The 25,818-nt window shown below is 38.1% G+C and overlaps 1 protein-coding gene across 5 annotated transcripts in view; it reads left to right on the plus strand.

The window, feature by feature from the left end:
- grid2 (glutamate receptor, ionotropic, delta 2) overlaps positions 1 to 25,818 on the plus strand; it is a 529,256-nt gene that overhangs the window by 474,027 nt on the left and 29,411 nt on the right. For all 5 annotated transcript variants that reach the window (XR_004847816.2, XM_035950732.2, XM_035950733.2 and 2 more), the window contains exon 14: positions 19,099 to 19,265. Coding sequence is in view for 4 of the 5 variants with exons in the window: in XM_035950732.2 (XP_035806625.2) it covers positions 19,099 to 19,265 (167 nt within the window). In the remaining variant the exon portion in view is untranslated. The remainder of the gene's footprint in view (positions 1 to 19,098; positions 19,266 to 25,818) is intronic.

Raw genomic sequence — 25,818 nt, forward strand, 5'->3', positions numbered from 1 at the left:
TGTTGACCTTAGTGACTCTACAGGGGAATGCTGTGCTTTTAGCTTTTTTGGACTGTGATCTTAGAGGTTCTCTGGAGTGCTTTGCAGCTGTTTGTGATGCTTAGAATCAACACCGAGGCTCCCCAGTCTGTGGCAATTGTTTGCATCTTGTGTCTTCCAAATGAAGGCGAAAAAGTGGCTGATTTCCCTCGTCTGTGCTCTCCCAAGAAAGAAAGGACATAATTGTGAAACTTAACACCCCTTTAAGTAAAGTGGCTACAATTGCACATAAACTTCCTGCAAAGAGAGAAAGGGTTTAGGTCAAGTGCTGCGACTGCTGGAATGTGTTTTACTGTGACAGCTAAGTGAGGCACCAAGCAAAACTTTCAATTTACTTGTTTTTTTTACGACACTTGCCAAAAGTCATGAAAGTTGCAAAGTGACCAGAGAGCAGAAATGTGCAAGCTGTCAAATGAGGTTCCTCCACAGGGTGTCTGTTCTCAATTGGCTTTGACAGGGTGAGAAGCTCAGTAATCTGTGATGACCTCGAAGTTAGTCAGTGATCCTACACATGGAGGGCAGCAAGGTGGCAGACACAGTTCACACATCTAGTGTGTTCACTGAGCATGATTGAGCCAATGGCAACCAAGGGGGCACACCCACCAGGGCATGACCTGTTCATTGATAAGTTGATGGAAAACAGATGGATGGACAGGAAGACGGAGACACAGGCGGCCGTTCTATACGAGTTATTCTGTCTTTTTTTTCTGATACTGGCACATTTCTCCCCCATATTGAATTGTGACACTGAGTGATGGGAAGGTATAATACTCCAAAGCTCATTCTGAGCTATGTTTTTCACTACAGCGCTGCAGGTACAGCAAAGCACAGCACAAAGAAAACCAAAAAATACATACTTTTCAGGTATACAGTCGTAGAAGTGACAATATCTCAGCTCCAGCGAGAAGTAAGAGAAAAAGCCCCAAAGATGTACTTATAGAGTCACAAATGAAATGGCACCACAGCAAGTGGGGACTGTGGAGAACTCTCTAGACCATTTTCATTTCTGTATTTCCACCTGAAAGCAGTCATGTGTGCAGGATGCATGCAAATAAGGTGTGTGTCTGCAGAGATTACGAGCACTTCCATGGCCTTGTGTTTTATGTATGAAGGGTCAATTTTTTAGAGGAATAAGACAGACATTTCCAGGTGTTCATGAAGAACTTATTGATATGTTTATGTGTCTTAGTTGATCTGTTCAACAAAATCCACTTACGGCTTTTTATTCTCTGCCTTGATCTCATTTGCAAGTCTGATCACACTTTGTATTTTTTTCCACATTTGACTTGCTCCCACATCTGTCTCACTCTGTCGCCGTCTGCATTTGTCATAGACAGATTTCACGTCTTTTTCTTCCCTTTCTCTACGTTTTCAGTATGTTTTTTGTTTCTCACTCTTTCCTTCACTTTGCCACCCTGCTGTGTAGATGTTGATTTCTTGATCAAAGACACAGAAAATGAAATGCAAAAAGAAGTGTTCATTTTGAATGCATTTGCTAACCTTGGTGTTTCAAAACTTTGTCTCTTGTTCATCTGTTGGTTTGTTTGTATGTTTGCTTCACTTACAAAGATGGAAAAAAAAGAAACTTTGTTTGAGGACAATGGTTAGGTCATGCACCACCTGTTCCTTCTTAGGCGGCAGAGGTTTCGCAGAGATCTTCTTGTCTTTCTCTGTTTGTTTGGCTGTCTGACTCAGACTCTCAAATAGAACTTCTGCAAGAGTCTGAGACCTCATCTTGACTAAGTTATGCAATCATTATACAACCCGACCAATCTTTTTCTGTCTGTGACACATTTAAACCCCCCGTGAACTGCATTGCTGACTTGCAGTGTACGAACAGTGTGCCCTTTAATAATGCATTATTATTACCTGTGCCACGTTGCTCTTGACCTTGAAGCCCACTTTGATGTGGAATTGAACTGGTCCAGTCTGTTATCGTCCAGTGTCACGTTCATTCAGGTGTCTTGGAAAACTTCACGGTGCAACATCCACGTAGCTTTTCTGCCTCAGTTGTCCTCCTCTGAACAGCACATGTTTGGTGCACATCACACATCTGAATGACTTCAGTCCAGCTGGGAATTTTGCTCCCAGACCCCTGTGTTGATTAGTTGTATGTATTTTTTTAGGCTTTGAACCAGAAGAGGAGTGAGTTATTGTCCATCTTTATTAAAATGCCCTTTCTATTATGTGCTTCAGGTGCATCAACCCTTTGCATTAGATCAGCTACTTCATGCAGAGAGGATTGAGCTGGAACATTATACTGTGCAAGGACTTCAGTTCAGAGACAGAGTTTTCAATCAAAGCACGCAATAAAAATACTTTATAAAAATAAAATACCATAATCAAAACAACTCATCACAACAGTTGCCAGACTAATTATATTTTTTTGTGCAGACCAGGAGACAAACTCTGACAATGCAATTAAAATTTCTTTTTAAGCACAAAACACACTGTTCTACACAGAGGAAAAATGTAACATAATTTTGTTGATATAGATGTGGTTGAGATTAATCAAACCACTTTCTTCTGACTTAACTTATATTTTGCATGAGGGGAGATGCAGCTTCTCTTGTAACAGTAATTTTAATAATTTCTAGCACAAGTATTGCAATTTGGTACATTTCATCTTGTAAAAATCCCGTGATAAACTGTGAGGGAGGGGAACAAAAGAAAAAGAGGCAAATCAGTAGCTGCAGCAGAGAAGAAGTTGGTGTGTCTGCTGCATAGAAAACCAAACATGCATAAAACTGACATCTGAACCCACACAATGTTTGCATGTTGGTAACATGTTGGAATGTTGTCAACATGTTGTTTGCATATTAATGCTTGAAAATGTGACACGCATGCAACACGGTGCTTACATTTTTTTTTTAACACATCACTAACATGTTAGCAGAGTGTTAGCAATGTGTAAACAACATGTTGACACAGACCATCGTCCCCATCCATCATTTGGCTTAAACTTGGGAACTTGACCTAAACCATTTTTGTAAAATGAGGGGGCCACAAACTTGACAAGAACTATTCTGTGATTTTCAAAAAAAAGTAATGCCGCCTAGTGTACAAATGTGTGAAAATTAAAACTATGTAATTTAAAAGAGAAGATAGTAAAGAAAACAAAAAAAACAGTCTATTAAAGTCAAACATTAAAATAAACTGAAACTGTGACTTAAAGTCCAGTATGATTGCATATTTTTAAAGTGCGCATCAGTTTAAAACATTCTGAATTCTAAATTGAATACACACTCTATACACTTATTTAGGGAACACGGTACATATCAAACTAAAGAAGTCACCTCATAGCATCCAAAAATGAACAGATGCTGCAGTTTGGGTTCAGTACCTGCAACAGGGACATAAAATCTGTTTGTCAGCAATATATTGAGGTGAGTCTCTTGTGAACTATATACTACCTGAGGCAATATGCCAGGAAGAGTGGAATATTCATGAAACGTAAGACAAATTCGATTTCAATTTTAATCAACAGCACTACATTGTAATGCAGCTGAGTTATTGTGTGTTTTACAAGGTAAAATTTGTCACATATTTTAACCTTGTTGTTTTTAAACATATCGAAGGGGCAACAGGAGTAGTTTTAATAACAGAATATTGGTTGTGTTTTTGAAATCCTTTACTTGAAATATACAACTTTCTGCAAGAAATTCAGAACAAGATTGATTAAATTTAATGGACTTCATAGTATAGAGAAGATGGCTTTATTTTCTGTATTAGAGAGGTTTGTCCCTCATTTAGTGGTCATCTCTCGTAATTTAATGTGAGGTCCACTTTTTCCACTTTGTATCTCAGCATCTGTGAGGATTTGTGTTTCTTCCAAAGGTTTGTGTCACTCATCATAATAATACGTACACTTAACTGTATATATTTTTCAATTTAACTGGCAAAAGGCATGATGCAGGTATGCAGACAGTCACGGCCTGTAGGTCTTAAACTGAGATAGTTCTGTTATTCCCAGGTTATTTCATTCAACTAATTTGAATCTGGAATCACAGGTGCATTTGATGTTGCTTCAGTAATCACAGGTTTTCTCACTAGTGTGCCAGTGGTCACAGGTTTGTTCATTGTTGTGCCTTTATGTTTGTACTTTAGCTTCTGTATTTCAGTGCAGCCTTTTTTAAATTATTTGCTCTTCTTTGTTCATAAGATGAAATATTGTGCTTGTCAAGTAGAAATAATACAGTGCTTGAGAGGTGATGCAACTGAATCGTTTGACATTCAAGTGATATTACATGGGGGTGTTCTCACTGTTAGATATTTAGATTAAAATTTTGAAGTTCATAAGACATTTCTCCACCTTCGACAAAAGATATGAGGATTTGGAGTTGTTTGAATGCAGTGAGTAATGTCATGCATGTTTTTGCGTCTGACTTTGGAAAATAATTGATGTAATGGGTAATTTATTGCTGGTCATAACATGCAAACAGCATGTGGCTTCAGATGGCAGTTTCGGGCATATTTAACCTCTCTGGCTTTCATGCTGGACTGTACAAAAACAACTTTGTGTTACTCTTGCTGTATAATCAGAATAGCATTACCTCGGCATAAGTTAAAAGAAAACTGACTGCAGGTGCACACTGGCTTTGGTTGCATGCTAAATGCTGCAGCTGTGACTTCTTTATTTTTTCGTAAGAAGCCATCCTCAGGGACGTGTGCTTGACCTTTCTCCTGTTTCTGACAATGTGACTGCAGAGCATTCATTCAGCTAAAAGGCTGAAAACTTTGAGGAGCGCAGGAAAACAAGACAGGCTGAAGGGACGGTCATTTTTTTTTTTACTGAGAATAACTGAGCATAGAAGTTGAGCCCAGAACAGATTGTGGTTGACTTCATAAAGCCCAGACCTTGCAGAACGCTATTCAAACAGGTGAGTACAGCGACACATTCACTGCTTGTCGTAACTCACTGTCCAGAGGATGCCGCAAACAGCCGCTGCACGGTGAGGCAACACAGCATGTGTGAGTGTGCATGCTGTGTGGAAGAACTCTGCAGATTTGAGTAGCTATTGTTTAATCATCTCTGTGTTGTGTGATGCATTATGCTGCCATTTAGTTTTGTTAGTATAAGAAATGGCAGGTATTGGATTAAATATTGCTTCCTAAAATCTCTGGAAAAGTCCTGTGATTTTTACCAACACTCATCTTCACACATGGAAGCTGCATTTACCATATATTTAGTTAGAAAAGTTTTAATATTGTTTTATTTTTGTGTAAATCTTTGTCCTGTGATTGAATAGTGCTTTGGGTCTGTGTGAAGCAGAACAGAACAATTATAATTCATGTAATTAGTTCCTTGTCAGGCTTTGTGTTGTCTTTGTTGTGGTCTGGTTAGGTGCCACTAATGCTTGCTGCGTTGCCATGCAACAGGGTACACGCAGAGCAGTCACCCAGGACGTGGATGAACCCTTCGTGGTCTTAGTCACACGTAGATATCATCTGTGTGTCCAAGAGAACTGATTTGTAATAAAGTGCACAACACCACACACACAAGACTAATGGAATGATTCATACTTTGCAAAGGCAAGCAAATGTAACATAAGACTTTATTATGAAAAATACAGTTGAGCAAAGGGAGGATAAAAAGGAAACAGAGAGAAATAATAATTTTCTTCTCTGCCAGATCCTATTAAGGGTGGCATCTTAGTTTTGGCTCACTGATCCGTCTCGGATGATCCGTCTCTCCAACATCTGTCTCCAATTACTCCACTCTTCCACTATCACATCTCTCATCGGCTTAACGGGGTCTGAGCAAAGATTTGCATAGAGCTTGGCAATAGGCGATTAATTTCTTCGTTTTTCCGTCAGTCCTTCTTCCTGAAGAAACAAAGACGACTAATGACAGCTGATGGTAATTAAACAACAGAGAAAACAAAGAGAGGAGAGGGAGTGAAGAAGTTGTCATATTGCATCTCCAGGGACGGAGGCGACTGTTGCCACAAGAGCAAGCATTCGGACAGAACGCCTCATGAGAAATTGATGCCACCTGCGTGCCAGCCTTTCATCATCTGAGACTGGACCATGAGTGTCTTTATGTGTTTTGGTTCTCGGAAGAGGGAAATGATTGTTCATTAATCACGAGAGAATAGCGAGGGGAGCAATTTTGACAGGAGATGTAGTGCTGCACTTATGTTCTATATCTGTATGTATAATTTAAAAATACCATTAACATTGGTTATGGTTCTTTTAGTATTCTATTTCCGATTTCAAAAGCATATCCTCTTTCATGTAAAAACATTAAAATGAAAAACTGCGATATGTACAAGACGAAAAGGCAAATGTAAAGTTGTTTAAACAATCTTCTCCTCATACATTTCAAGAGAACCTGTCCTGAAACAACCTTCCTCATGTATATGGATGCAGTTTGATGCATGGAGGAGGAGGTGCTGTCTCACTCTTCTATGACTTGATTGATTTGCCTGCACCTAATCTTATCTTTATTCACATCTTCACATATCTATGAGAAGCCAGCAGCTAGTGCAGACTTGGGGGAGGAGGGGATTTTGGCTGGGGAGCAGCTTCTCATTGTAATGCTCTCTGATTTGTCAAATAAAGCCAAAACAAAGGCAGCGCGGAGCATGTGGGATACAAGCAAAAGAGACAGAGTGAATGAGCCAAGAGACACAACTATCTGGCTTAAGGAAAAGACAGAACCATTTGTAGGTCGGTGTGTGTGTGTGTGTGTGTGTGTGTGTGTGTGTGTGTGTGTGTGTGTGTGTGTGTGTGTGTGTGTGTGTGTGTGTGTGTGTGTGTGTGTGTGTGTGTGTGTGTGTGTGTGTGTGTGTGTGTGTGTGTGTGTGTGTGTGTGTGTGTGAGAGAGAAAGAGAGAGAGAGAGCAGTCAGACTAAAACCACCTAGTAATATTTACTTGCGTGTTATGGCCAAAGGCAGGAGGAGACGAGAAATGACACAGGTAGTGTTGTAAATATAACCTGTAGTCCTCAGAGTTGTGAATTAAACTGCATTTTATCAAACGTTTTGCTGCTATTAACCTTGTTCTGTAAAGCACTTTGTGTTACATTCTATTTGTATGAAAAGTGCTGCACAAATAAAGTCTGATTGACTGATTGATTGAACCTCCATCACTGTCCTCACACCTACTACAGATACACAAAGTCCTTTCTTATCTGCTGCTTGTATTATTTCACCGTGTGCTTGCGGAATGAGAATACGAGCAAACACAACTCTGGGGGGACGTGCAGGAGGCGTATCAGTTTGCTGAGAGAACCGAATGTTCCTTGCCCTGTTCCACATAGACAGGATTGGAGAGCAAATGTTTGGAGTGATTGTGACATCAGTGAGAGGCAGAAAGACCATCCATAACGTTAAGACATCGAGAGAAGCTTCAGATCCTCTGCGCTCGTGCCCTGAGATGTATGAATCGTCAAAGTAGATTTGAGCTTGTCTCCAAGCTGCTGCTTTTTTCTGTCTGTCTGTCTCTCATCAGCCACTCTCTCATTTCTCAAAATCAGACAAATCAAAGTCAAAGAGGAGTGATGCAAGAAAACATACGCAGGAGTTTGCAGAGAGTGCAGGAGACAGTTTGGAGCTGGTAGCAGTTATGTGCAGAGATGAAAGATTTGACAGTAAAACACAGAACTTCTGATTCAATTCATAAATTAGAAGCGTCTTTTAATTTACATTTATTCCTATAAAGTCAAATAGAAATATGATAGTGATGATTCAACAGGCAGGTTGCACTACTTGTTTACAGGAAAATGACACCAATGATTGTTTGTTTAAAACTGTAAAATGACATACACTTATATTTTCTTGATGTGCAACCTTATGTGTAACATTTGTTTTCCTTACTATTGGTAAACGGTACAAATATGAGTACAGATTAAACATAACCAAGCAGATTTATCTTGCCAAGCCCAGGCAGACTATCTTAGTTGTTGTTACAGAACAGCACCAAATGCTGCAATTTGCTGTTATACTACTGTTGTGTTTTGCAAACCAAATTCTTCACAGTTTTCAATGTTCAGCCCTCTGTTTAAAGCTGATTATTTCACTGGGAGGTTGAAAAACTATTGGATATGGACTGTGTTGCCTGATGCGAGGATAAAGACGTGCAGGCACAACAAATCTATGTGGTAAACACTGCTCAGTACTGAAATAATGCATGTATAAAAAACTTACTACAGCCACGAGTCTTCATCTGAAGTTTTTTACAGTTTTGCTGCAACTTCATCAGTGCGTTCTCCCTGTAAAGAGCAAAGCACAGAGCCTCCCATGTGTAAAACATTCCATATCCATTGCTTAAAGGCTAAATAGTGAACATTTAAGGAACTAACCTCACACTGGGGGACGATTTGTTATGTGCCACGTTTAAAGTGTTTGTGATCTAAGATGTAATTTATGGATGAGGAAAGAGATGATTTTTGATATATTTTGGTTTGAAACTTAAAGCAAGATGAAGAATCTGCTATTCCTTTTGCATGTTGGGTGCCCTTGAAGGCGTCTTTTCTGAGAGAGGGGAGGAGAGAGAAAAAGACACAGAGAGAAAGTGGACCCCGGAGTAGTTTGGCCGTTTTGAAGTTTCAGCGTGGCTAGACTCTGAAGCCAGAGTGTTTGAACCATGGATGAGATAGAAAGACCTCTTGAAAACTGCCTAGACACTCATTGGGCCAGTTCTGTAATGTAATTGGAAAGGATCATCTGGAGAGTTTTAGAAGTCGGTATGAACTCACCTCAAGGAGTGTGATTCTTTGCAGGTAGCTCTCTTTGTTGAATAACCCTCTCAGTTGTTTGTTTATTCTTAAATTTTTCTTAGTTTGGCTGATCAAAAAAGAAGAGGGTTATTTAGTAGCTGTTAATAAGAGAGTGAAGAATAATTGAATGGCAGCCTTTTCAAGAATGTGAGTACTGCCAAAATTAGGTCATTTTTATTATTCATTTCTATTCACGGAAAAACCTATTTTTTGTCGCTGTCTAGGTAAGAATGTCCACTAATACTAGATGAAGTCACATTTCTCTAGTTGTTGAAAAGATTTTAACAATTTTGCTTTTAAAGCCTGGTATGGTGTAATCACGTATATACTATGAATTGCATTCACATGCCTCGTGTGCATGTAAGGAAATATTTTTCAGTGTATTTCTTTCTGTTGTGTTTCCACTCAAAGTATTAGGTTTAGAAGATTGAGCTCATAGGAGGAAGAAGTCCTTTCTTCCTCCATGGGAAGGGACTTTTTCCCCTCCTGCTGGCTGATGGTCATCTTGCCAATCAGTTCTTATCCTTTTCTTTACAACCAGAGCCAGGTGAAGCTCTGCTCGGCAGCCTCTGCCAGTGATTTGATAGTCTGTCAGCAGAGCTATCTCAGACCTCTGTCCTTTTTAGCAGCCTGGTGGTTGATATGGCCACAAAGCACCTGCAGCCGACCTGTTCAGATCACTGTTGTGATGTGAATAAGAGAGTTAAGATATTTCTGGTTAAGCAACTTAGGGAAAGATAGTGGACTAAGCAGTTAAATACTGAAAAAGTCATTGCTGATGTGAACCAACAGACAAGAACATTAAATAAATGTATTTGGAGAGAGTGTTACATGGTGTGGTTTTGATCTGTTTGGTGAGCTCTGTAGTAATTTCCACAGATATGACCCATCTGGATGTTTAAAAGACATGTAAAGGCTGTTTAGCTTTACTTTTCTGGGGCATTGAAACTATAGAATCCAGACTTTCAAATCTGACAGCATTCTCTTCTCAAACAGCATTTTAGATCAGCTATTAGATTCTTATTTTACTAGACTTCCATTGTACTTTAATTAATCTGTATTGGGATTGTTAACTTGGCCTCCCTTACATTTTGTAATACTACAGTTTTTTTGTTGTTTGTTTTGTTTGTTTGTTTGTTTCACTGTAATGTAACAGTATCTACTTGTTCCCCTTGCAGCATAATTGCAGTTGCACTTTTCTAGACTGTAGTTATGTTAAATGATGTTGTACAACACGTTAACATTTTAATCACAACCCAGTTGGTGTTTTCTCCCATATTTAGGACTAGTAATAACACATAATAGAGGAAAAAGATGAATAATTAGTTTCGATTGAACTGTTCCCAATTTCCAGTTTCTTGCTCGTGTGCCTGGATAAAACACAAATCAGAGCTGCAGCAGAAATAATTCAGGCTCTGCTCCATTCGTGCTACGGCTTCATTAAATGGCCTCCACCAACACAAAAGCCCCTTTTAAACTAAAAAACTAAACACACAGATCATAAGCAATGAAAGAGCAACAGAATTTGTTTCATTTTCTCACCTCCATGGGAAGAAGGAATAGAAATTAAAAAGTGGCATGAGTCATAGAAAAAAAAGTGGATGGAGAAGGAAGAGATGCTGAGATGACTTTAATTTAGTGATTATGGATCATACTGGGTTGTCCATGTCACATTCATGAGAGAGAAAAACAAGGCACAATGCAACGATTAGGATTCATCGGCGGATGTTTAATGGTGTGTGATTCCATCTGTTTTGTTTTTTTCACATCTTTGTGTATATATGTGAGTGTGATTGCTGCCAGAGTGTTTGCGCAGTCTTTCTGAGGAAAAATAGCTTATGATTTAATTACCTTGGCACAAGTAGAGTCACAGCCTCGGACACGGAGCAGAAGTAAAGGTGTGTGCATATGTACAGTGTGTGTATGCAAGGGGATAAATTTTAGATAGAGCAGTTAGTGTTGACTGGCTGAACTAAGCGTCGCTTGCATATAATTATATTACTGCATGAGCATGATAACTTAATCTCACAGAACAAACATTTCCAAGTAGGTGGAGACCTTAGACGGAACACAGTTAATGAGGAGTTCACTTGAGAAAAGCCTTACAAACATGCCCTTTAGTCTGAGCAGGACTTGAAGATGTGATAGCAATCCTCAAACGCACCTCAAAATGAAAGTATTAAAAAATTCTGCATGCTATCTAAGGACAGACAGCCAGTGCATGAACTTATCTCCTGCTCCCCATTTGTATGATAATGGGAGGTTTATGAAACACTAAACTGCTGCTTAAAACACTATGTTGGGCACTAAAAATACATTATGAATATCGCCCGCTGGTGGGCTGTATTAATTCAACACGGTTTTTGGAATTGTCGATTGAGGCTTTTGTTTGCTGGTTGAGCACAATGTTACAGTGAGAGACAGACTGTTGTCTATTGTTTTACATCCCCTCCTCAGAGGAAAAGCAACCATTTTTAGATTTGATTAAAAATCAAGATGAAACTGTCAGCTGTCGAGCAGGAGAAATAAAGACTGTTGAGAAGTATTCTTCTCTATGGGGACAAAAGTTTGTGATGTGACCTAATAAACCGCCTATAAATATTGTTTCCTAAGCACAGTATAGTTACTGTTAGTGATATAGTGAACAAAAAATATACACTGTAACATGAACATATAAGGTGTAATACTTAGAATGTGTTAAGAAAACTGGATGAATGAACAATGTATTTGTTTAATTGATTAGCACAACGAATGGCACATAACAAAAATTAGCCTTTAAACCCAGAATCACTAATTGCATATGTGAACTTAAAGACCCCTTTGCTGTCATGACAGCAATTAAAAAATAGCAAAACTTCCTCTTATTCGTTGTTGTCCTACAGCTGTGTTTACCTCTATGTATTCACACTGAACCTGTATTTAAAAATCCCTGGAGTGCTGCAGAGTCAGTTGGTTTTGCTTGCAGTCATGTCGCTGTTGCTATTATTACACTTTCAGACTATTCTGAACTCTCAACTCAAGTAACCTGCTTCTGTATCGATGCATACTGAGGAAGAAACATTTCAGATTGGTTCATATACAGCAGCAGCCACAGTATCAACCCTGACTCCTAGAAATGCTGTTCATACCATTCAAAATTCTACTCAATTCTGTTTACAATTATGTTGTGGTAACAAAAGTAGTTGCTGACTTGTTTGTTTTTCTTTTGAATAAATGAAGCACTTCACTAGAATATCAAGGAGGTTGGTGGAGTTGATGGAGGGCATGTAACTTGTAGGACAACAGAGACAGGACTTCATATCCTCACACCTATCTAAGATTATTCCTTTGGTTACCGTTAAAAAAACATGTTACTATTGGTTCAATGTTACTAAATATGTTAGCCTCAAATTGCTCTGATTTTTATTCTTTTCTATATCAAACCACAATGTTTATCCAGCATTAAACCAAGTGTTGTGAGTGCCTAAACATAGCACTCAGCAATTTACCAATGCTGTAGATACTGAAAATATATGTAGCCTTTCAGAATTCAGTGTTTTACCGAAAAAATATATATACTTTAGTAGTACAGTACCAATATTTAATTAGGTTTTTCAATTATGTTGACAGAAAACATAATATGGTTTGCACTGTTTTCAAATTAATAGCATATAAACGTGTGTACAGTAAAACATCAAGCAATAATCCAGATGCTAAAGGACATAAAAATAGATGGAAAGGATTTACACATGATAAAAAAAATCTCTATTCGCAATAAAGTGCAGCAGTGAGATTAAACAACAAAGTCAGTGAAGAACAACCAATAAAACGAGGGCTCAGACAGGGATGTGTGCTATCACCTCACCTGTTCTCCTTGTACAGTGAAAACATCATGGGGAAAATACAAGGTGTGTATCGGGAGTATCCATCTGAGGTTATAACATAACTAACATACGTTATGCAGATGACACAATGCTGATAGCGAACAGTGAGGAAAACTTGCAAGTCATAGTATCCATAATTAATACTGAGAGCCAAAAACTTGGTCTGTCTTTAAACAAAAATAAAACAGAAGTAATGGTAGAATCATAAAAATATCATCCCAAACTGTAACATAAAAGTAGACCAACAAATACTGAAACAGGTTCATCATTTCAAATATCTCGGTTCATGCTATAAAATTACTAAACACAAATTATACGGTATTGAACAAAATTAGGAAATGGCATGCAACATTTTTTTGGACACATAAGGAAAGAGACCCTGGAATATATCATCACAACTGGAAAAATTAATGGGAAGAGAGGACGAGGCAGACAGAGAATAAAAATGATAGACGGACTGACATCGTGGCTACACCTGGAACGGGCAACAGTCACAATTCAGAAAGCAAAAGATCAGATTAGATGGAGAGAAAGGATCGCCTACGCTGAACGACATGGCACTTGATTGATTGATTCATTGAAACATATGATTTCTAGATGAGAGAATTTACAAAACATATCCAGTATTGAAATATTTACAATGACTAATTAACACCTTGGTACTGTAAGTTTTTTTTTTGCTTTCTTCTCTGCTATGGCATTGATGCAGATCAAATAGGATTTGATCTTAGATATTAATGGAAATGCATTTTGTTTTGTAGATTTTTTTTCTGAAGACGTATTAAAATATACTCGTCTTTGATTTTATTGTGTTCCTCAGCTGCTATGAAAATGGGATTGTACCTTCTTCCCTCCAATATGAAATAAAAATAATGTAAGTTTTTCTGCAGCTTTTGTTATTACTATTGGGATGTTGAATTCTGTCCATGTATTTTAGGTAGCTTTTGTCAAAGAAGTAGGAAGTAGCAGGTAAACATCTGTACATACATTTTCTGGCCGACTACCATTCTATCTGTATGCAGGATACCACAGGTTCACAAGAATATTATGGTAACTGTGAAAATGGAGTCTCAAGTCCAGTATGTTACAAGTGTATGTAAACAGTTTAACAGTTTAACAAAATACAACCTTAATTGGAAAATGGTAATTTGCCGGATTAGGCTATCCATGTGAAAACTTTGCCAAGAAAATCCGACTAACAAGTCCTAACCAACGGAGAGGTCATCCATCTTGTTTGCCAGTGACCTTACTTTTTCTATGGTGATGGATAGACATGATAAAAGGGAAAGGCAAAACAAAGTACTAGTATATTTACTATGCACTAAGTAGCAGCAGGGGCAAGCTGACCTTCAGCACATCACTTTTATGGTACCACCCCGATCATGATTATATCTTCAGTAATTAATCAAACTTGACCCAATATTAAAGTGATGCTTTGCATGTAGAGTACTTGCGCTGGCGTATCAAATTAAGTGCCCCCTGTAGATACTTGGTCTCTGTGAAACACAGCTGCTGCAGCGGCTACAGATGCTACTGCTGCAGGCAACAGCAGCATTTTCCTTCACAGCCTATTGCATCGTTTCCTTTTTATGTGCTTGTGTTCTGTGTTGGCATTGTTATAATTGTTATTTGTAAATTGATTAAATTCAAGCTTTGAGGAGACACAATAAATAAGTATTCATGTGAGGTCACCTAAAGTGAAGTCCTTTTGCCTATTTTACACATGGAAATACCAGAGAAAACTTTTAATTCCCCTGTCAAGCATGCTGTTCATTTTAAAAGTTAAGAGAGTGAAACCAAAACTGTGTTCTGGCAGAAATAACAAAATTCAGTCAACAGCACTGAAGCTCTCAACCTTTCACACCCCACATTCTCTTTTACCTTTAGACTTTTAGTGCACTGGCTTAGTTTTTAGACCAATGGGGTTTAATATTATTTGCAGCATTCTCTCCACTCTCTCTCATCCACTTAATCTCTTGTTTATTTTCTGTGAATTCCTTTTATAGGTATACCTTTCTTTCATGCGGGTATGCCAAAGTCACAAGTATTTATTTTCTCTTAAATGCCTTCTCAATCCAAGTAAACACACAAATTCCACTTTGTCTTGGCTTCTAAAAGGCATCAAAACATAGGGGCTTTTAAATCCAATACTTGGATTTACTTCATTTTTTTTCTTGCTTGTTTGTGTGTTCTCTCCCTTACAGGCATGCCATGATCTGAATGCAAACAACTGTGTTGTCTCAACACAAATCCAAAGGAAAGGACTGGAAGTTGTTACCACTCTTAATTTGATTGGCAGGTCTTCTATAGTAAAGAAGCTTTTCAACAACAAAATCTGTTTTTTGTGTGTATTTTAATGCTGCTAAAGGCTTTTAATGCCCCTGTGGCAGTGACAGCCATTGCTCTAGGCATTAGGCTTTAAGGATGTCTGTCCATTCATCTGTCTCATTTTCAGGAACGTGATGTTTCAGGAACAGCTGGAGGAAATTTTCTCAAATCTGGTACGAATGTCCATTTGGACTCTAGGATGAACTGATTAGATTTTCTTGGTCTAAGGTCACTGTGACCTCAGATTTGTCCCATTATTGTGAACTCAATACATCTAAAACTCCAGGAGGGAATTTCATTACAGCTGGCTCAAATGTCAACTGGGACTCAGGGATGAACTGATTAGAATTTGGTGGTCAAAGATCAATGTGACTTCACAAAACACATTTTAGGCCATAACTCAAGAATTCATTTGGTAATTCTGACAAAATTTCACACAAAGGTCAAATAGGTAAAATGATGAAGTGATGACACTCTTTATGCAAAAGGTCAAAGGCCAGTTTCACTGTGACTCTACAATGTTCTGCAAAAACACTTTTCTGGTCATTCAACACCATAACTCGGGAACCAAAGGGGGCAGTGTGATCACATCTCACATTTGATCAGATTGTGAACTGATGACCCTAATCTTGGGGATCCACCTGGAAACTGTGGTGGTTGTATAGATCTTCTGTTTTGGCAGATTAAAAATGTGTGTGAAGTATCTGCATTTTAGAATTTGTGGCTTTTTTGCAGCAAAAACTTTATTTGAAGGTTTGTGTACTGTCATGGCTCCAAATCCAGCTTCACTGGCCAAGCACACATATATGAACACATACAAATTAAATTAAACAGTTTTTTATTTGTCTAAAGCAATTTCAGGGCTTTTTTTTTTTTTTTGTTCCTGCCGCTTTTTTTTTTTTTCAAACTGTGGGCTCATTTTTTCACTGCAGTACATTATTGAGTATTGAGTATTTATTCAGTATATTGAGTCTTTGACTTCTATGGAAAAAAGTCCCACCCTGCTTAGAAGTCGAGTCAAAAGTGTCTTTTGTCAGTATAATACCACGAATGACACACACAAAATTGAAGAGCTTTAATTAATTACTTTATAAATTTTTATAGAAACCTGGAATTACATGTACAACATTTTTCCAAGTTTGCCCTGATGTTACCGATACAGGAAAAAATCCCTGACTCTTCATACTATAAACATTTTTAATTTGTTAACTAATTTAACTAGTCTACAATCTGCTCTGTGTAAAACACAACTGAAAAGTCCCTGAATTTTTGTTGTGTGACTGTTGGTTGTAGCTGAGTCACTCATGGCTTTGAGGTTGTGCCGAGGAGCTCAGATTTTTTTTTTTTTTTTTTTTTTTAAAACAGAATTTGAGTAGTACAAGTGGTTTATTTTTGGCAATTTTTAAAATGAAACTTGTGCGAGAAAGTAATATTGATAAATTATCTCAATTTTATCTTTGGTAAAGTTGTTTAATAAGAAAGGACAGTTCGAAGGTTGAAATACAACAATTCTTCATCCTTTTACAGTTTCGGGCTTTGAAAAATGGTGTGAATTGGGCAATTTTAAATATATAATCCACCAGTGGATTTTGGGATCACAAGGTCAAAGCATCTCCATAAACTTTGTGAATGGATGATGATTGTTGTGCCGCTACTGGTGGATGTAGTGTGACATGGCTGCAGCTCATCTTTGCATATTACAATGCAGCGTTAACTAAATATGGTTTGCATGGTACTTTCACTTTCAGTTCCATTGTGAGAGTTTTTATACTTAAAATTCACACAAAGGATTATGACAATGTTCATAAGATTGGCAGAGCTCTGATTGTTTTCAGTGCAGCTGACATCAGAGGTCACTGCACACATACTGCACATAATGATTCATTTAAACCCTTTTCACCCAAATGCGGTGAGAAAAGTGTCCTTAATGTTCAATTGTAAGCAGTTGAAACAGATTTTTTACTAATTTCCGTGGCACAAAGCCCATAATCTTTTCAATTCAAAAGCAATAATAAAAGGCCATAAAATTATTCTTCAAAGTAATAAAGTGCTCTTTCCTTCTCTTTTTAAGGTTGTAAAGAGCAGAACGAGCCATTCTGATGCCCTGCAGTGAATTATTGAACACACACATGTACACACATCCCAAAACACACACACACACACACACACACACACACACACAGAGTACAAAACTACAGCCTGTGAAATTACCCAATCAGAAGGTCTTGTCAGTTCTCAGACATTAGTCATCACACATAGGCCAAGTGAGGTGATACACGCACACACACACGCACACACGCACACACACACACACACGTATACACAGAAAAAGACAGAGGGGCTTGAAAATTTCATAAAGCTCCATTAAAGTTAATGACACACCAAGACCAAAATAATGTGTTAGATGAAAAGTGTGTGTATGTGTGTGTGTGTGTGTGTCTGCGTGTGTGTGTGTGTGTGTGTGTGTGTGTGTGCATGTGTGCATTGTACTTAACACCCAAGGCTATTTGAGTGAGTTGTCAGTAGGTGTTAGGAATATCACAGCCTGCGTATTTACTCTCAGCTTTTCATTTTCTTGTGAAAATATAGATGTATTGAATATTAACTAGAAGCCGTGTTACCAACAGCCAACTTGACTTAACTATAAAACAAGCTGTGATTCTCATCTCAACTGTCTCACACTGCATACATACCTACAGTCTGACCACGTACACACACAACAAGGACATGCAGCCTACATGAAAATGTAAAACATGTCCAACACACACCCCCACAGGGTAAAATAAAGATGAGCCAACAAGCCATTAAGACTACATGCAGCTACACACAAGAGGGAATTTGGAACATTGAAATTGCTGTGCTGTAAAGTTTTCCATCCCACAGCAGACGGAGAGTGTAATCTCGATGCAATGCTACAATTTTTTGACTAAAAAATGCTGATAGACTGTGGTTGTGAAGTCTGTGTGCTGGCGTAAATTAGTCCTCCTAGACCTCGTCTGCTTAACCCTTAAGACCTGATGGACACGCTTTGTGTTCCAATTCACATCCCTTGTTCTTGGTTGAATCGCTGTTGAAGTTTTTAGTGTACATATCAAATAGTGCAGCACAGCTTCATCTTTCTAATAATGCTAGTCGCTTGTCTGTGTGAGAACGTGTTGGTGAGAAAAATAATTCCAAATTTACAGCAGTTTTAATGAAGTTATTGTGCATCAATTTCTAGTTTAAAAGACTCATTAGCTTGTCATTGCATACATATGTTGATATCTGGAATCATTATGCAATGTATACAATCACTGCATACATATTAACAGACATAGGCAATTATGTTTCATCACGACATGGCACAAGACAGAATGGAACTGGAGCTTTGTAATTATGCTTGTTATATATTCGTCCACTTCAGATGAATAATATTATAAAGAGTAATTAGTTTTCTCCAAAGTAATATCTTAATGAATTTCTTAAGCTATTCAGATTCTTATCGCTTGAATTAGTCCCCGTCTTTAAACGGTGAAAAGATAAACTGTCAAACTTACTTTCCAGTGAAATTATTTGCTTTCCTGTTTTTGTTCCAAGAGTAATCCTGTTTTGAAATTATAGCACATTTCTGCAATATATTCCTGGTTTTCCAGCTCTGTACGAAGGCTACTGTATGTGAACACTTGGACATAATGAATAAAATAATGACATGTTTCTGTTCAGCACCAAGTACTTTTTAGTATTTTATGGTTGTGATCTTTACATATACCAAAAAAATGTCTGCCACACAATTATGGAAATGTACCTGTACCGCCATATAGTATTATCATCAAATGATGGAAGAGCTGAATAGCGTGAACAGTTCTGGAAAAAAAATAGATACAACATGTATAGGAGGCCCTTATAATGACAGATAAAAGCTTATAAGTAAAGGTTATGAAATTACCCTGTAAACAGCCTGGGGCTCAGAGGGTTAATGCGCTCCAGCAGCATTCAGCTCATAAATACCTTGAAATTAATCAATTTAAATGACTAGGATCTCACAGGATCATGTCAATAACTGAATGTTGTAGGATGTTGTCTGTATGACCCGAGGTAAAGATCCTCCTTTGTCAACACTGTTAACCATCTGTTAAATGTCTTTTTTTCTTTTCCTTTTCTTTCAGGTGAAGTATGGACGATTTGGCTTCGTGTGGGATGCAGCAGTGCTGGAATATGTTGCTAATAATGACGAGGATTGCTCCTTCTATACCGTCAGCAACAATGCACCAGACCGTGGATATGGCATCGCCATGCAGCACGGCAGCCCCTACAGGGACATTTTCTCCCAGAGGTAAGACTCATAACAGTAAAGAACAGTCAGCAGCATGTTTGACAGCTGTGTTGGTCCATACTGATCATCTTAGCTTATTTGTGACCATTATATATGTGTGTGTGTGTGTGTGTGTGTGTGTGTGTGTGTGTGTGTGTGTGTGTGTGTGTGTGTGTGTGTGTGTGTGTGTGTGTGTGTGTGTGTATTTATCCATTATCATGATTAATCTGATAAAAATTGTCTCTGGCAACGCATTTCGGGCAGTTTGTCCAAATAGAATTGCCGTCGCGCATGCACAAATGAGCAGTTGATCCAGTAGTGGCAGAACAAAGCAACTCAATATGGAAGACGATAAACAGTAAGACCCGACTGATTTATCAGCCGGCCGATTATAACCCTTTTCAAAATAATTATCATCAGCCCGAGTTTTGCCGATTAAACGCTGATATATTGTTAATTTCTCATAAAACAGTAAATGCTGTAAAGTGTCGGAGTCACGCAGAATGACGTCCTTGTGCAGTTTAAGCTACAGCCAGGAAACATTACCGTCATGGTGTTGCTCTTAGTTTTACTTTGTCAAAAAATACGAGAACGTGACCCAGGCTGTAACAGCAACTCACTGTGTTGTTATGGAGGAACATTAGTGTCAGACTATTTGTGGCCATTATATATTTAAAATGCAACTCTGTCAAAGATAGCATGTTATGGCATTTGAGAAAGGCGTCTCTGGTTTTTATTTTGGTTCATATGAGTCCTGACTTCATGGCAAAGAAAATAATAGAGTAGAGAAAGTGTGACTTAACATTAAAGGGTATCAGATGACTGCAGAAATAATGTTATGCCAGTAACTTCACTAATTATGTTGCTTATATACAGCATATATATATATAGAACCTACCTCTAATTAACAGCAACAAGAAGTATACATTTCATACAAGATGTAGTTCATAACTCATTTATAGACTGACTCTTTTTAAGGTTAAATCATTTCTTAGAGGTTTATTGCTTTGTTCCATGTTTTTGTTCTTGAAAATTCTGCTCTGTTGTCAAGTTAAACAAATTCTAAAATATTGTAAAACAGTAAAATGTTCTGGCTGTAATTCATATCTTTGTTGTTGTAAGTGTTATGGGATCAAAAAAGAAGTTTTATTATTCATTATATATTTTTTAAATTAATCGGTCGATTTATCAGTTATCAGAATATTTTTTCTGCCAAATATTGGAATCAGCATCAGCCTCAAAAAAGCCATATCGGTCGGACTCTACTAAACTGTACGTTGGGCATCTCGGTGGGAAATTTGGATTTAAGAAAAACCCAAGCCGAAACAGTTGACCAACATCCAGTAATATGCACACTCTGCAGGAAGGAGTTTTCTTTTCCCTGGAGCACTTCCAGCTTAAAATACCACATTAACGCAAAGCATGCGGTAGTCAGGGACTCTAACATGAACCTTTAAAGGTATTTAATAAACACCTTAAGTGCATGTATATTCTCTTCTTTCTTGAGTGAAACGCGATTAATTTTGATTAAAAATGAATGATATTTAATCGTGATTCATCGCCATTAATCCACAGCAACCCTGTGATTAATCTGATTTAAAAATGTAATCGATTGATAGCACTAATATATATATATATATTTTTTTTTTTTTTTTTGAGAAAAATTATGAAAAATGCCCTCATATATTTTCTCGTACTTCTGGAGAGGTCAAATAAGTTTTTTTTATTATCTCTCCAAATTATTTTCAGTCAAAGGGAAAATGCCATTCCCATAAAGGTTTCCCCTCTGCAGTGCTTGAGGAATCTGTTCTGTAGGTCAGACGCCAAGTAAATGGTAGATTAAATTGTACATCTGTCTTCCAGAGGAAAGAGTAAAATGGCACTTTTGCAGCTCTAGCACGAACCGGCAGTTTGCACTGAGGCAAGTGTGACAACTCAGCTTCACAAATAAGTCAACAATAGACAGTGTACCAGAGATGTAGCCGGCTGATCCCAGTTGTTTATCTTGTCGCCGTAGCACACAGTCAGGGTTTTGTTGGTTCAGAGTATCTCATTGATCAAGACAGTAACTGAATTTATTCATTTATTCACTATCTAGCTGTCCCCTCACGGCTACTAGGAAGCCTGATAATTTCTGCAACCGCCACACAAAAGGTCATTCACTCATCTCCTCTCAGCCGCTTCCACAATGCTGAGTCTTTGTTTGTTTGCATTAATCTTTAATGCCATGCTGTGATGTAAACCACATCAGCAGACTGCAGGTTCAGTCGTACGAGGTGAAGCGTTTCTATGAAGGCCACGTAAGGATTGCTCACATCCCAACAGAGAACCCTGTTGGCTTTATTTGTCATCGAGCGTGAGATTATTTGGAGATGAGGGAAAACAAATATGTGTAATGCCTTCATTAAGCTGTTGAAATTTACATTGTGTAAAACAGTCGGTGCTGTTTCTTTGTTATGTGTATTGTGTGTATATTAAGAGACACTGTGTTATGTGCTTGGGCCAAAATTTGTGAGCTTAGCGGCGTGTTTATAGCTGCATATCTGGTGAAGCGTTGCACTTCAGAATATTGCCTATCATGGCTTTTATTAGAATAAACAAGCAATTAATTGACAGGCCATGTTTCCAATTTACTCCTATTATTTCAGGGGCAATGTCATACTCCTGAGAAGACAGCTTCAGACAGTTTCCTCACAGTGGTCCACATGGTTTAAGCAAAAACAGAGAGAGAAATTATCGAGAAAAAAAAATAATCACAGAGGTATAATTGTTTTGTTTTTCTTTGCAGTGATTTTTAGATTTTTCATCCTGACATTCTCTATTACACAGATTAATGAAGCACAAAGTGGAGGTTTAACAGGAATCGAATTAGCAGTCTCTGGCTTGACAGCATGGAGAGAAATGTTTAGATATCTTAGGAGGCCTGATCATAAGAAATCTGGAGACTTGTCAATGCATCTTTCAGTTAGATTAGTGTTGGGATCAAATTTTCCTCAGTAACTCAGCCAACGCACACTGAATTTCAACATAATCAACTTAAATAATAATGAATGATAGAAAATTGTGGATTACATCTACATTTATACTGGTTTCTGCATGAGTTTCCATAGGTACTATATTATTGAATACTAACACAGCACTCAATGTGCTTTTTCAAAACTGAAGGATTTTAAAGAGAACACATGCTTTTACTTTGTCAGGAGCAAAAGCATTGGAGTTGTTAAATTATCAGGAAGTCAGTCACAGTCTCTGTAGGCAGCAGTAAGTGCAGAATGCTGTGATGGGCATGATCTTATTCTTATCAGTGGATTGCTGTGCCTATCGTATGAATTTCATCTGCTAAAAGGGGATATTTTTAAAACAGCAACACACAGTGCAGTGTAGTCAAGGCTCACGCTGGCCAGAAACTACCACAGCCAGAGTGAGGAATTACATAAGCAGCCAACAGCTTCTCAAACCCGTGTAAATAATATTTTTTTGTAAATACATTATCATACCAAAAAATAATTGCTAAAAAAGCACAAAGACATTGAATTATGTAGTACTGAATTGTCAAGTTACACCATTAAATAGGTTTTCATCATTTTGTGGTCAGGATTTTTTGGGTCAGCCAGAAATGATATCTTAATGATGTACTGGAACCACATTTTGCATGACCCAAACCACTAACACTAGAAAAATCTAAAAACCAGTGTGTGGTAGCATTAGTGTAGTTACTACACCTACTACAGCCCACAGTTTGCTAGTGTTCTACACCTTTGTTCAGCAAATGCAGCTTCCCTGGTTGCCACAATTTGTAGAACATCTCCATCTTATTTAAAGTTCCTATGAATGATGAGATGAAGAAGAAGTAGACTGAAGAGCCACATGGATGGAGAGCTGAGGACTCAACCCCCACTTCTACAGTGACCATTTCACACTGACTGGTTCATCTGAGACAACTGGGATTTACTGATAACCCATCACTGGAGCACCACATTGGCAGTACATTCACTGCCATAAGTGCTTAGTTTATTATACTGGTAACTCAGTCTACAGCCCAATGATATTCAGTCTACAGCATGTGTTTTCAACTTCTCATCTTCACATCTGTTTGGTTCACTGCATTTAAACTTAGTTCTGTTTGCATGCTTTGTACAGTTCGCTTGGGCTGGTGTGAAAGCTGTCAATCATCCATTTTAGCGAACACGCCCCAGCATTTCAGAGCAGAGTATGCTGCTTATTTTATTTACTTGTTGGTTTTTTAATTATTCAGAATATATCTGGATGGTTAATAACAGCCTCCTGTGGTGTGACAACCTCAAACATACATATCACTGCTTTCCACTGACTAAAAGGCTGCATATCTCTTCTCAATAGCAAGCATAAGCACGTGTCTGCTCAAAGGGTCTGAGACTACAATTTCAATGTAAATATACTTGTGTTTTCTTGCATCTTTTTTTGATATTTCATGTCCTGACATTGCATTGCTATTGAAATATAACCATAGCCACAGGCTTTTCTGTCTTTGTTTTAGAAGAATGTATGCTATCTGTGTAAGATAGATCTGCGTAAGGCTTTTGATTGTATCGCATCATTTTGTCAGATGAGCTGCTTTTCATGGGTTGTGGATAATTCTGCTTATAGCTGGTTTCGTACCTTCTTTGTAGACGGTTCTGGCTGTCATTTTCAAAGCAGCTGTAGGGAACTATCTAGAAGGATGTCGCACAATTATTAATTTTACCCAGCTCCATCATGCCCCAAGCCAGCCTGCGCTTTTTTGGACACCAAAACGATGCTCTCTAATACAACCAGAAATTAGAAACACACATTCCTTTGAGGGGCTTTAAAGCTTGCTCGTTGATATTATCATTCATATTTTTAGATTGTTTTGATTCGTGTCATTGTGTGCCATCATTGCTTCTGCAGTCTCTTGTTTGGCTCTTTTTTCGAAGGCGATATTGAACTAAATAAACGGTCCTCCATCAATAAATTAGAGTAAAGAACTTGAAATCTAAACAGCCCCCAAATCCGAGATGACATAATTAAAACAGTCATTGATAAAAATGTAAATAGCAGTCATTGATTTGGTGGTGTAATTGGGGAGAGAATCTACAACTTCTAAGGAGCATTTGCTTTTATATTTGTTTGTTTGTGAGTGTGTGTGTTTGTTCTGCATGCTAGAGGAGTGTTTGCTATCTTCAGGTCCCTGGAGGTAATATGAGAGATGAAAAAGAATTTATTTGTTTTGACACTTTGAAGAGAAAGAGAGAAGGGCAGTGTCTGTAGAAACCAGCAGATTGCTACAACTTCATCGTTTTCAACCACTTTGTTTGTTATGAGGAAGCCATTGCCTGAGTTCAAGTGCAGCACCACTTCATATCTGTGCGAGTGTGTGGATCTGGGAGCATTTGTCGGCACTGTAGAACAAATAACGTGTAAGTGTGTTCACGTGTGTGTGTGTATGTGTGTGTCTGTGTGTGTGTGTGATTGATGGAGACAGCCTGCAGATTTACCAGACTCAGAAAACAGTTCTATAAAGGGATAGTTCACTAATTTAAGCTGACAGCTACTGACATGTTGTTTTGAAGTGCTGAAGGGGCCAGATTTGGAACAAAAAACATAAACCCCTTCTCACAGGCATTTATTATTTTTGTCTCTGTCTGTGTGCACTGATGTGAAAATTTTAAAGAAGATTTAATCCATAGCAGATGGACATCTTCAGGGTGTTTTATTGTGCATATTAAACGAATGTTTTCAATTTTGAATGCAGGATGCATGCAGGTTCCACTGCATGAGTCATCAGGACGGCGCCATTTTAATTTTTAGGAGTGACTCGATGAGTGTTGTAAATTGACTGAAAGTAGATGGTAAATGTCAGCCGGAATAAACAGTTCTAAGTGAATTAATTACATGCTTGTTTATTATTATCGCAGTCATGCTGTTCTGCTGTCATTCAAATATACTCTGAATTTCAGCACATATTGGGTTAGTAAAGAGCGCGATGTCCACCGTATGATCAGGATGTGTTCACAAGATACAGCTATATTGTTGTTTTATTACCTGGCTGCAGGCAGTCGTTCATTGGTCGCCTGAGGGCCGATAGCCGAATGTGTCTAAAATAGAGCCATGGTACGCTATATTTCTGTGGGGACGATGGCAGTGCATGCTGTATGGTACGCTGGAGGGGCCAAATGACGCATACAACAGCGACAAATCACTGCCACAAACACAGATAAATCACACCTCAGAGGCCACGGGTTAAATTGCTGTGGTGAGCAAGCACCAGAGGCTGGCTTCATTCTGTAGAAATTATATTAGCCTGTTAGACTGTGGCATGTAATTTCCTGACATGGTTTGTATGAAAGTAGGGATTATAATTTTCTTAGGGCCTGAGTGGTTTGTATATTTCTTATCTGGGGAGGAAACACATGTTCTTCCGCATAAAGAGGATGGTGTTTTCACAGAAATAGAAACATATATTTCCGAGATGTAAAATCTGGATCTGAGAGGCCTTTTGTTAAAGTTTGATATTGGATTGCTGATTCTGGGTTTCATGTGAATAGCATGACTTTATGTCATTCAGTCTTTTGTG

This window comes from Amphiprion ocellaris, chromosome 6 (assembly GCF_022539595.1).
Source record: "Amphiprion ocellaris isolate individual 3 ecotype Okinawa chromosome 6, ASM2253959v1, whole genome shotgun sequence".
Taxonomy (NCBI): domain Eukaryota; kingdom Metazoa; phylum Chordata; class Actinopteri; family Pomacentridae; genus Amphiprion; species Amphiprion ocellaris.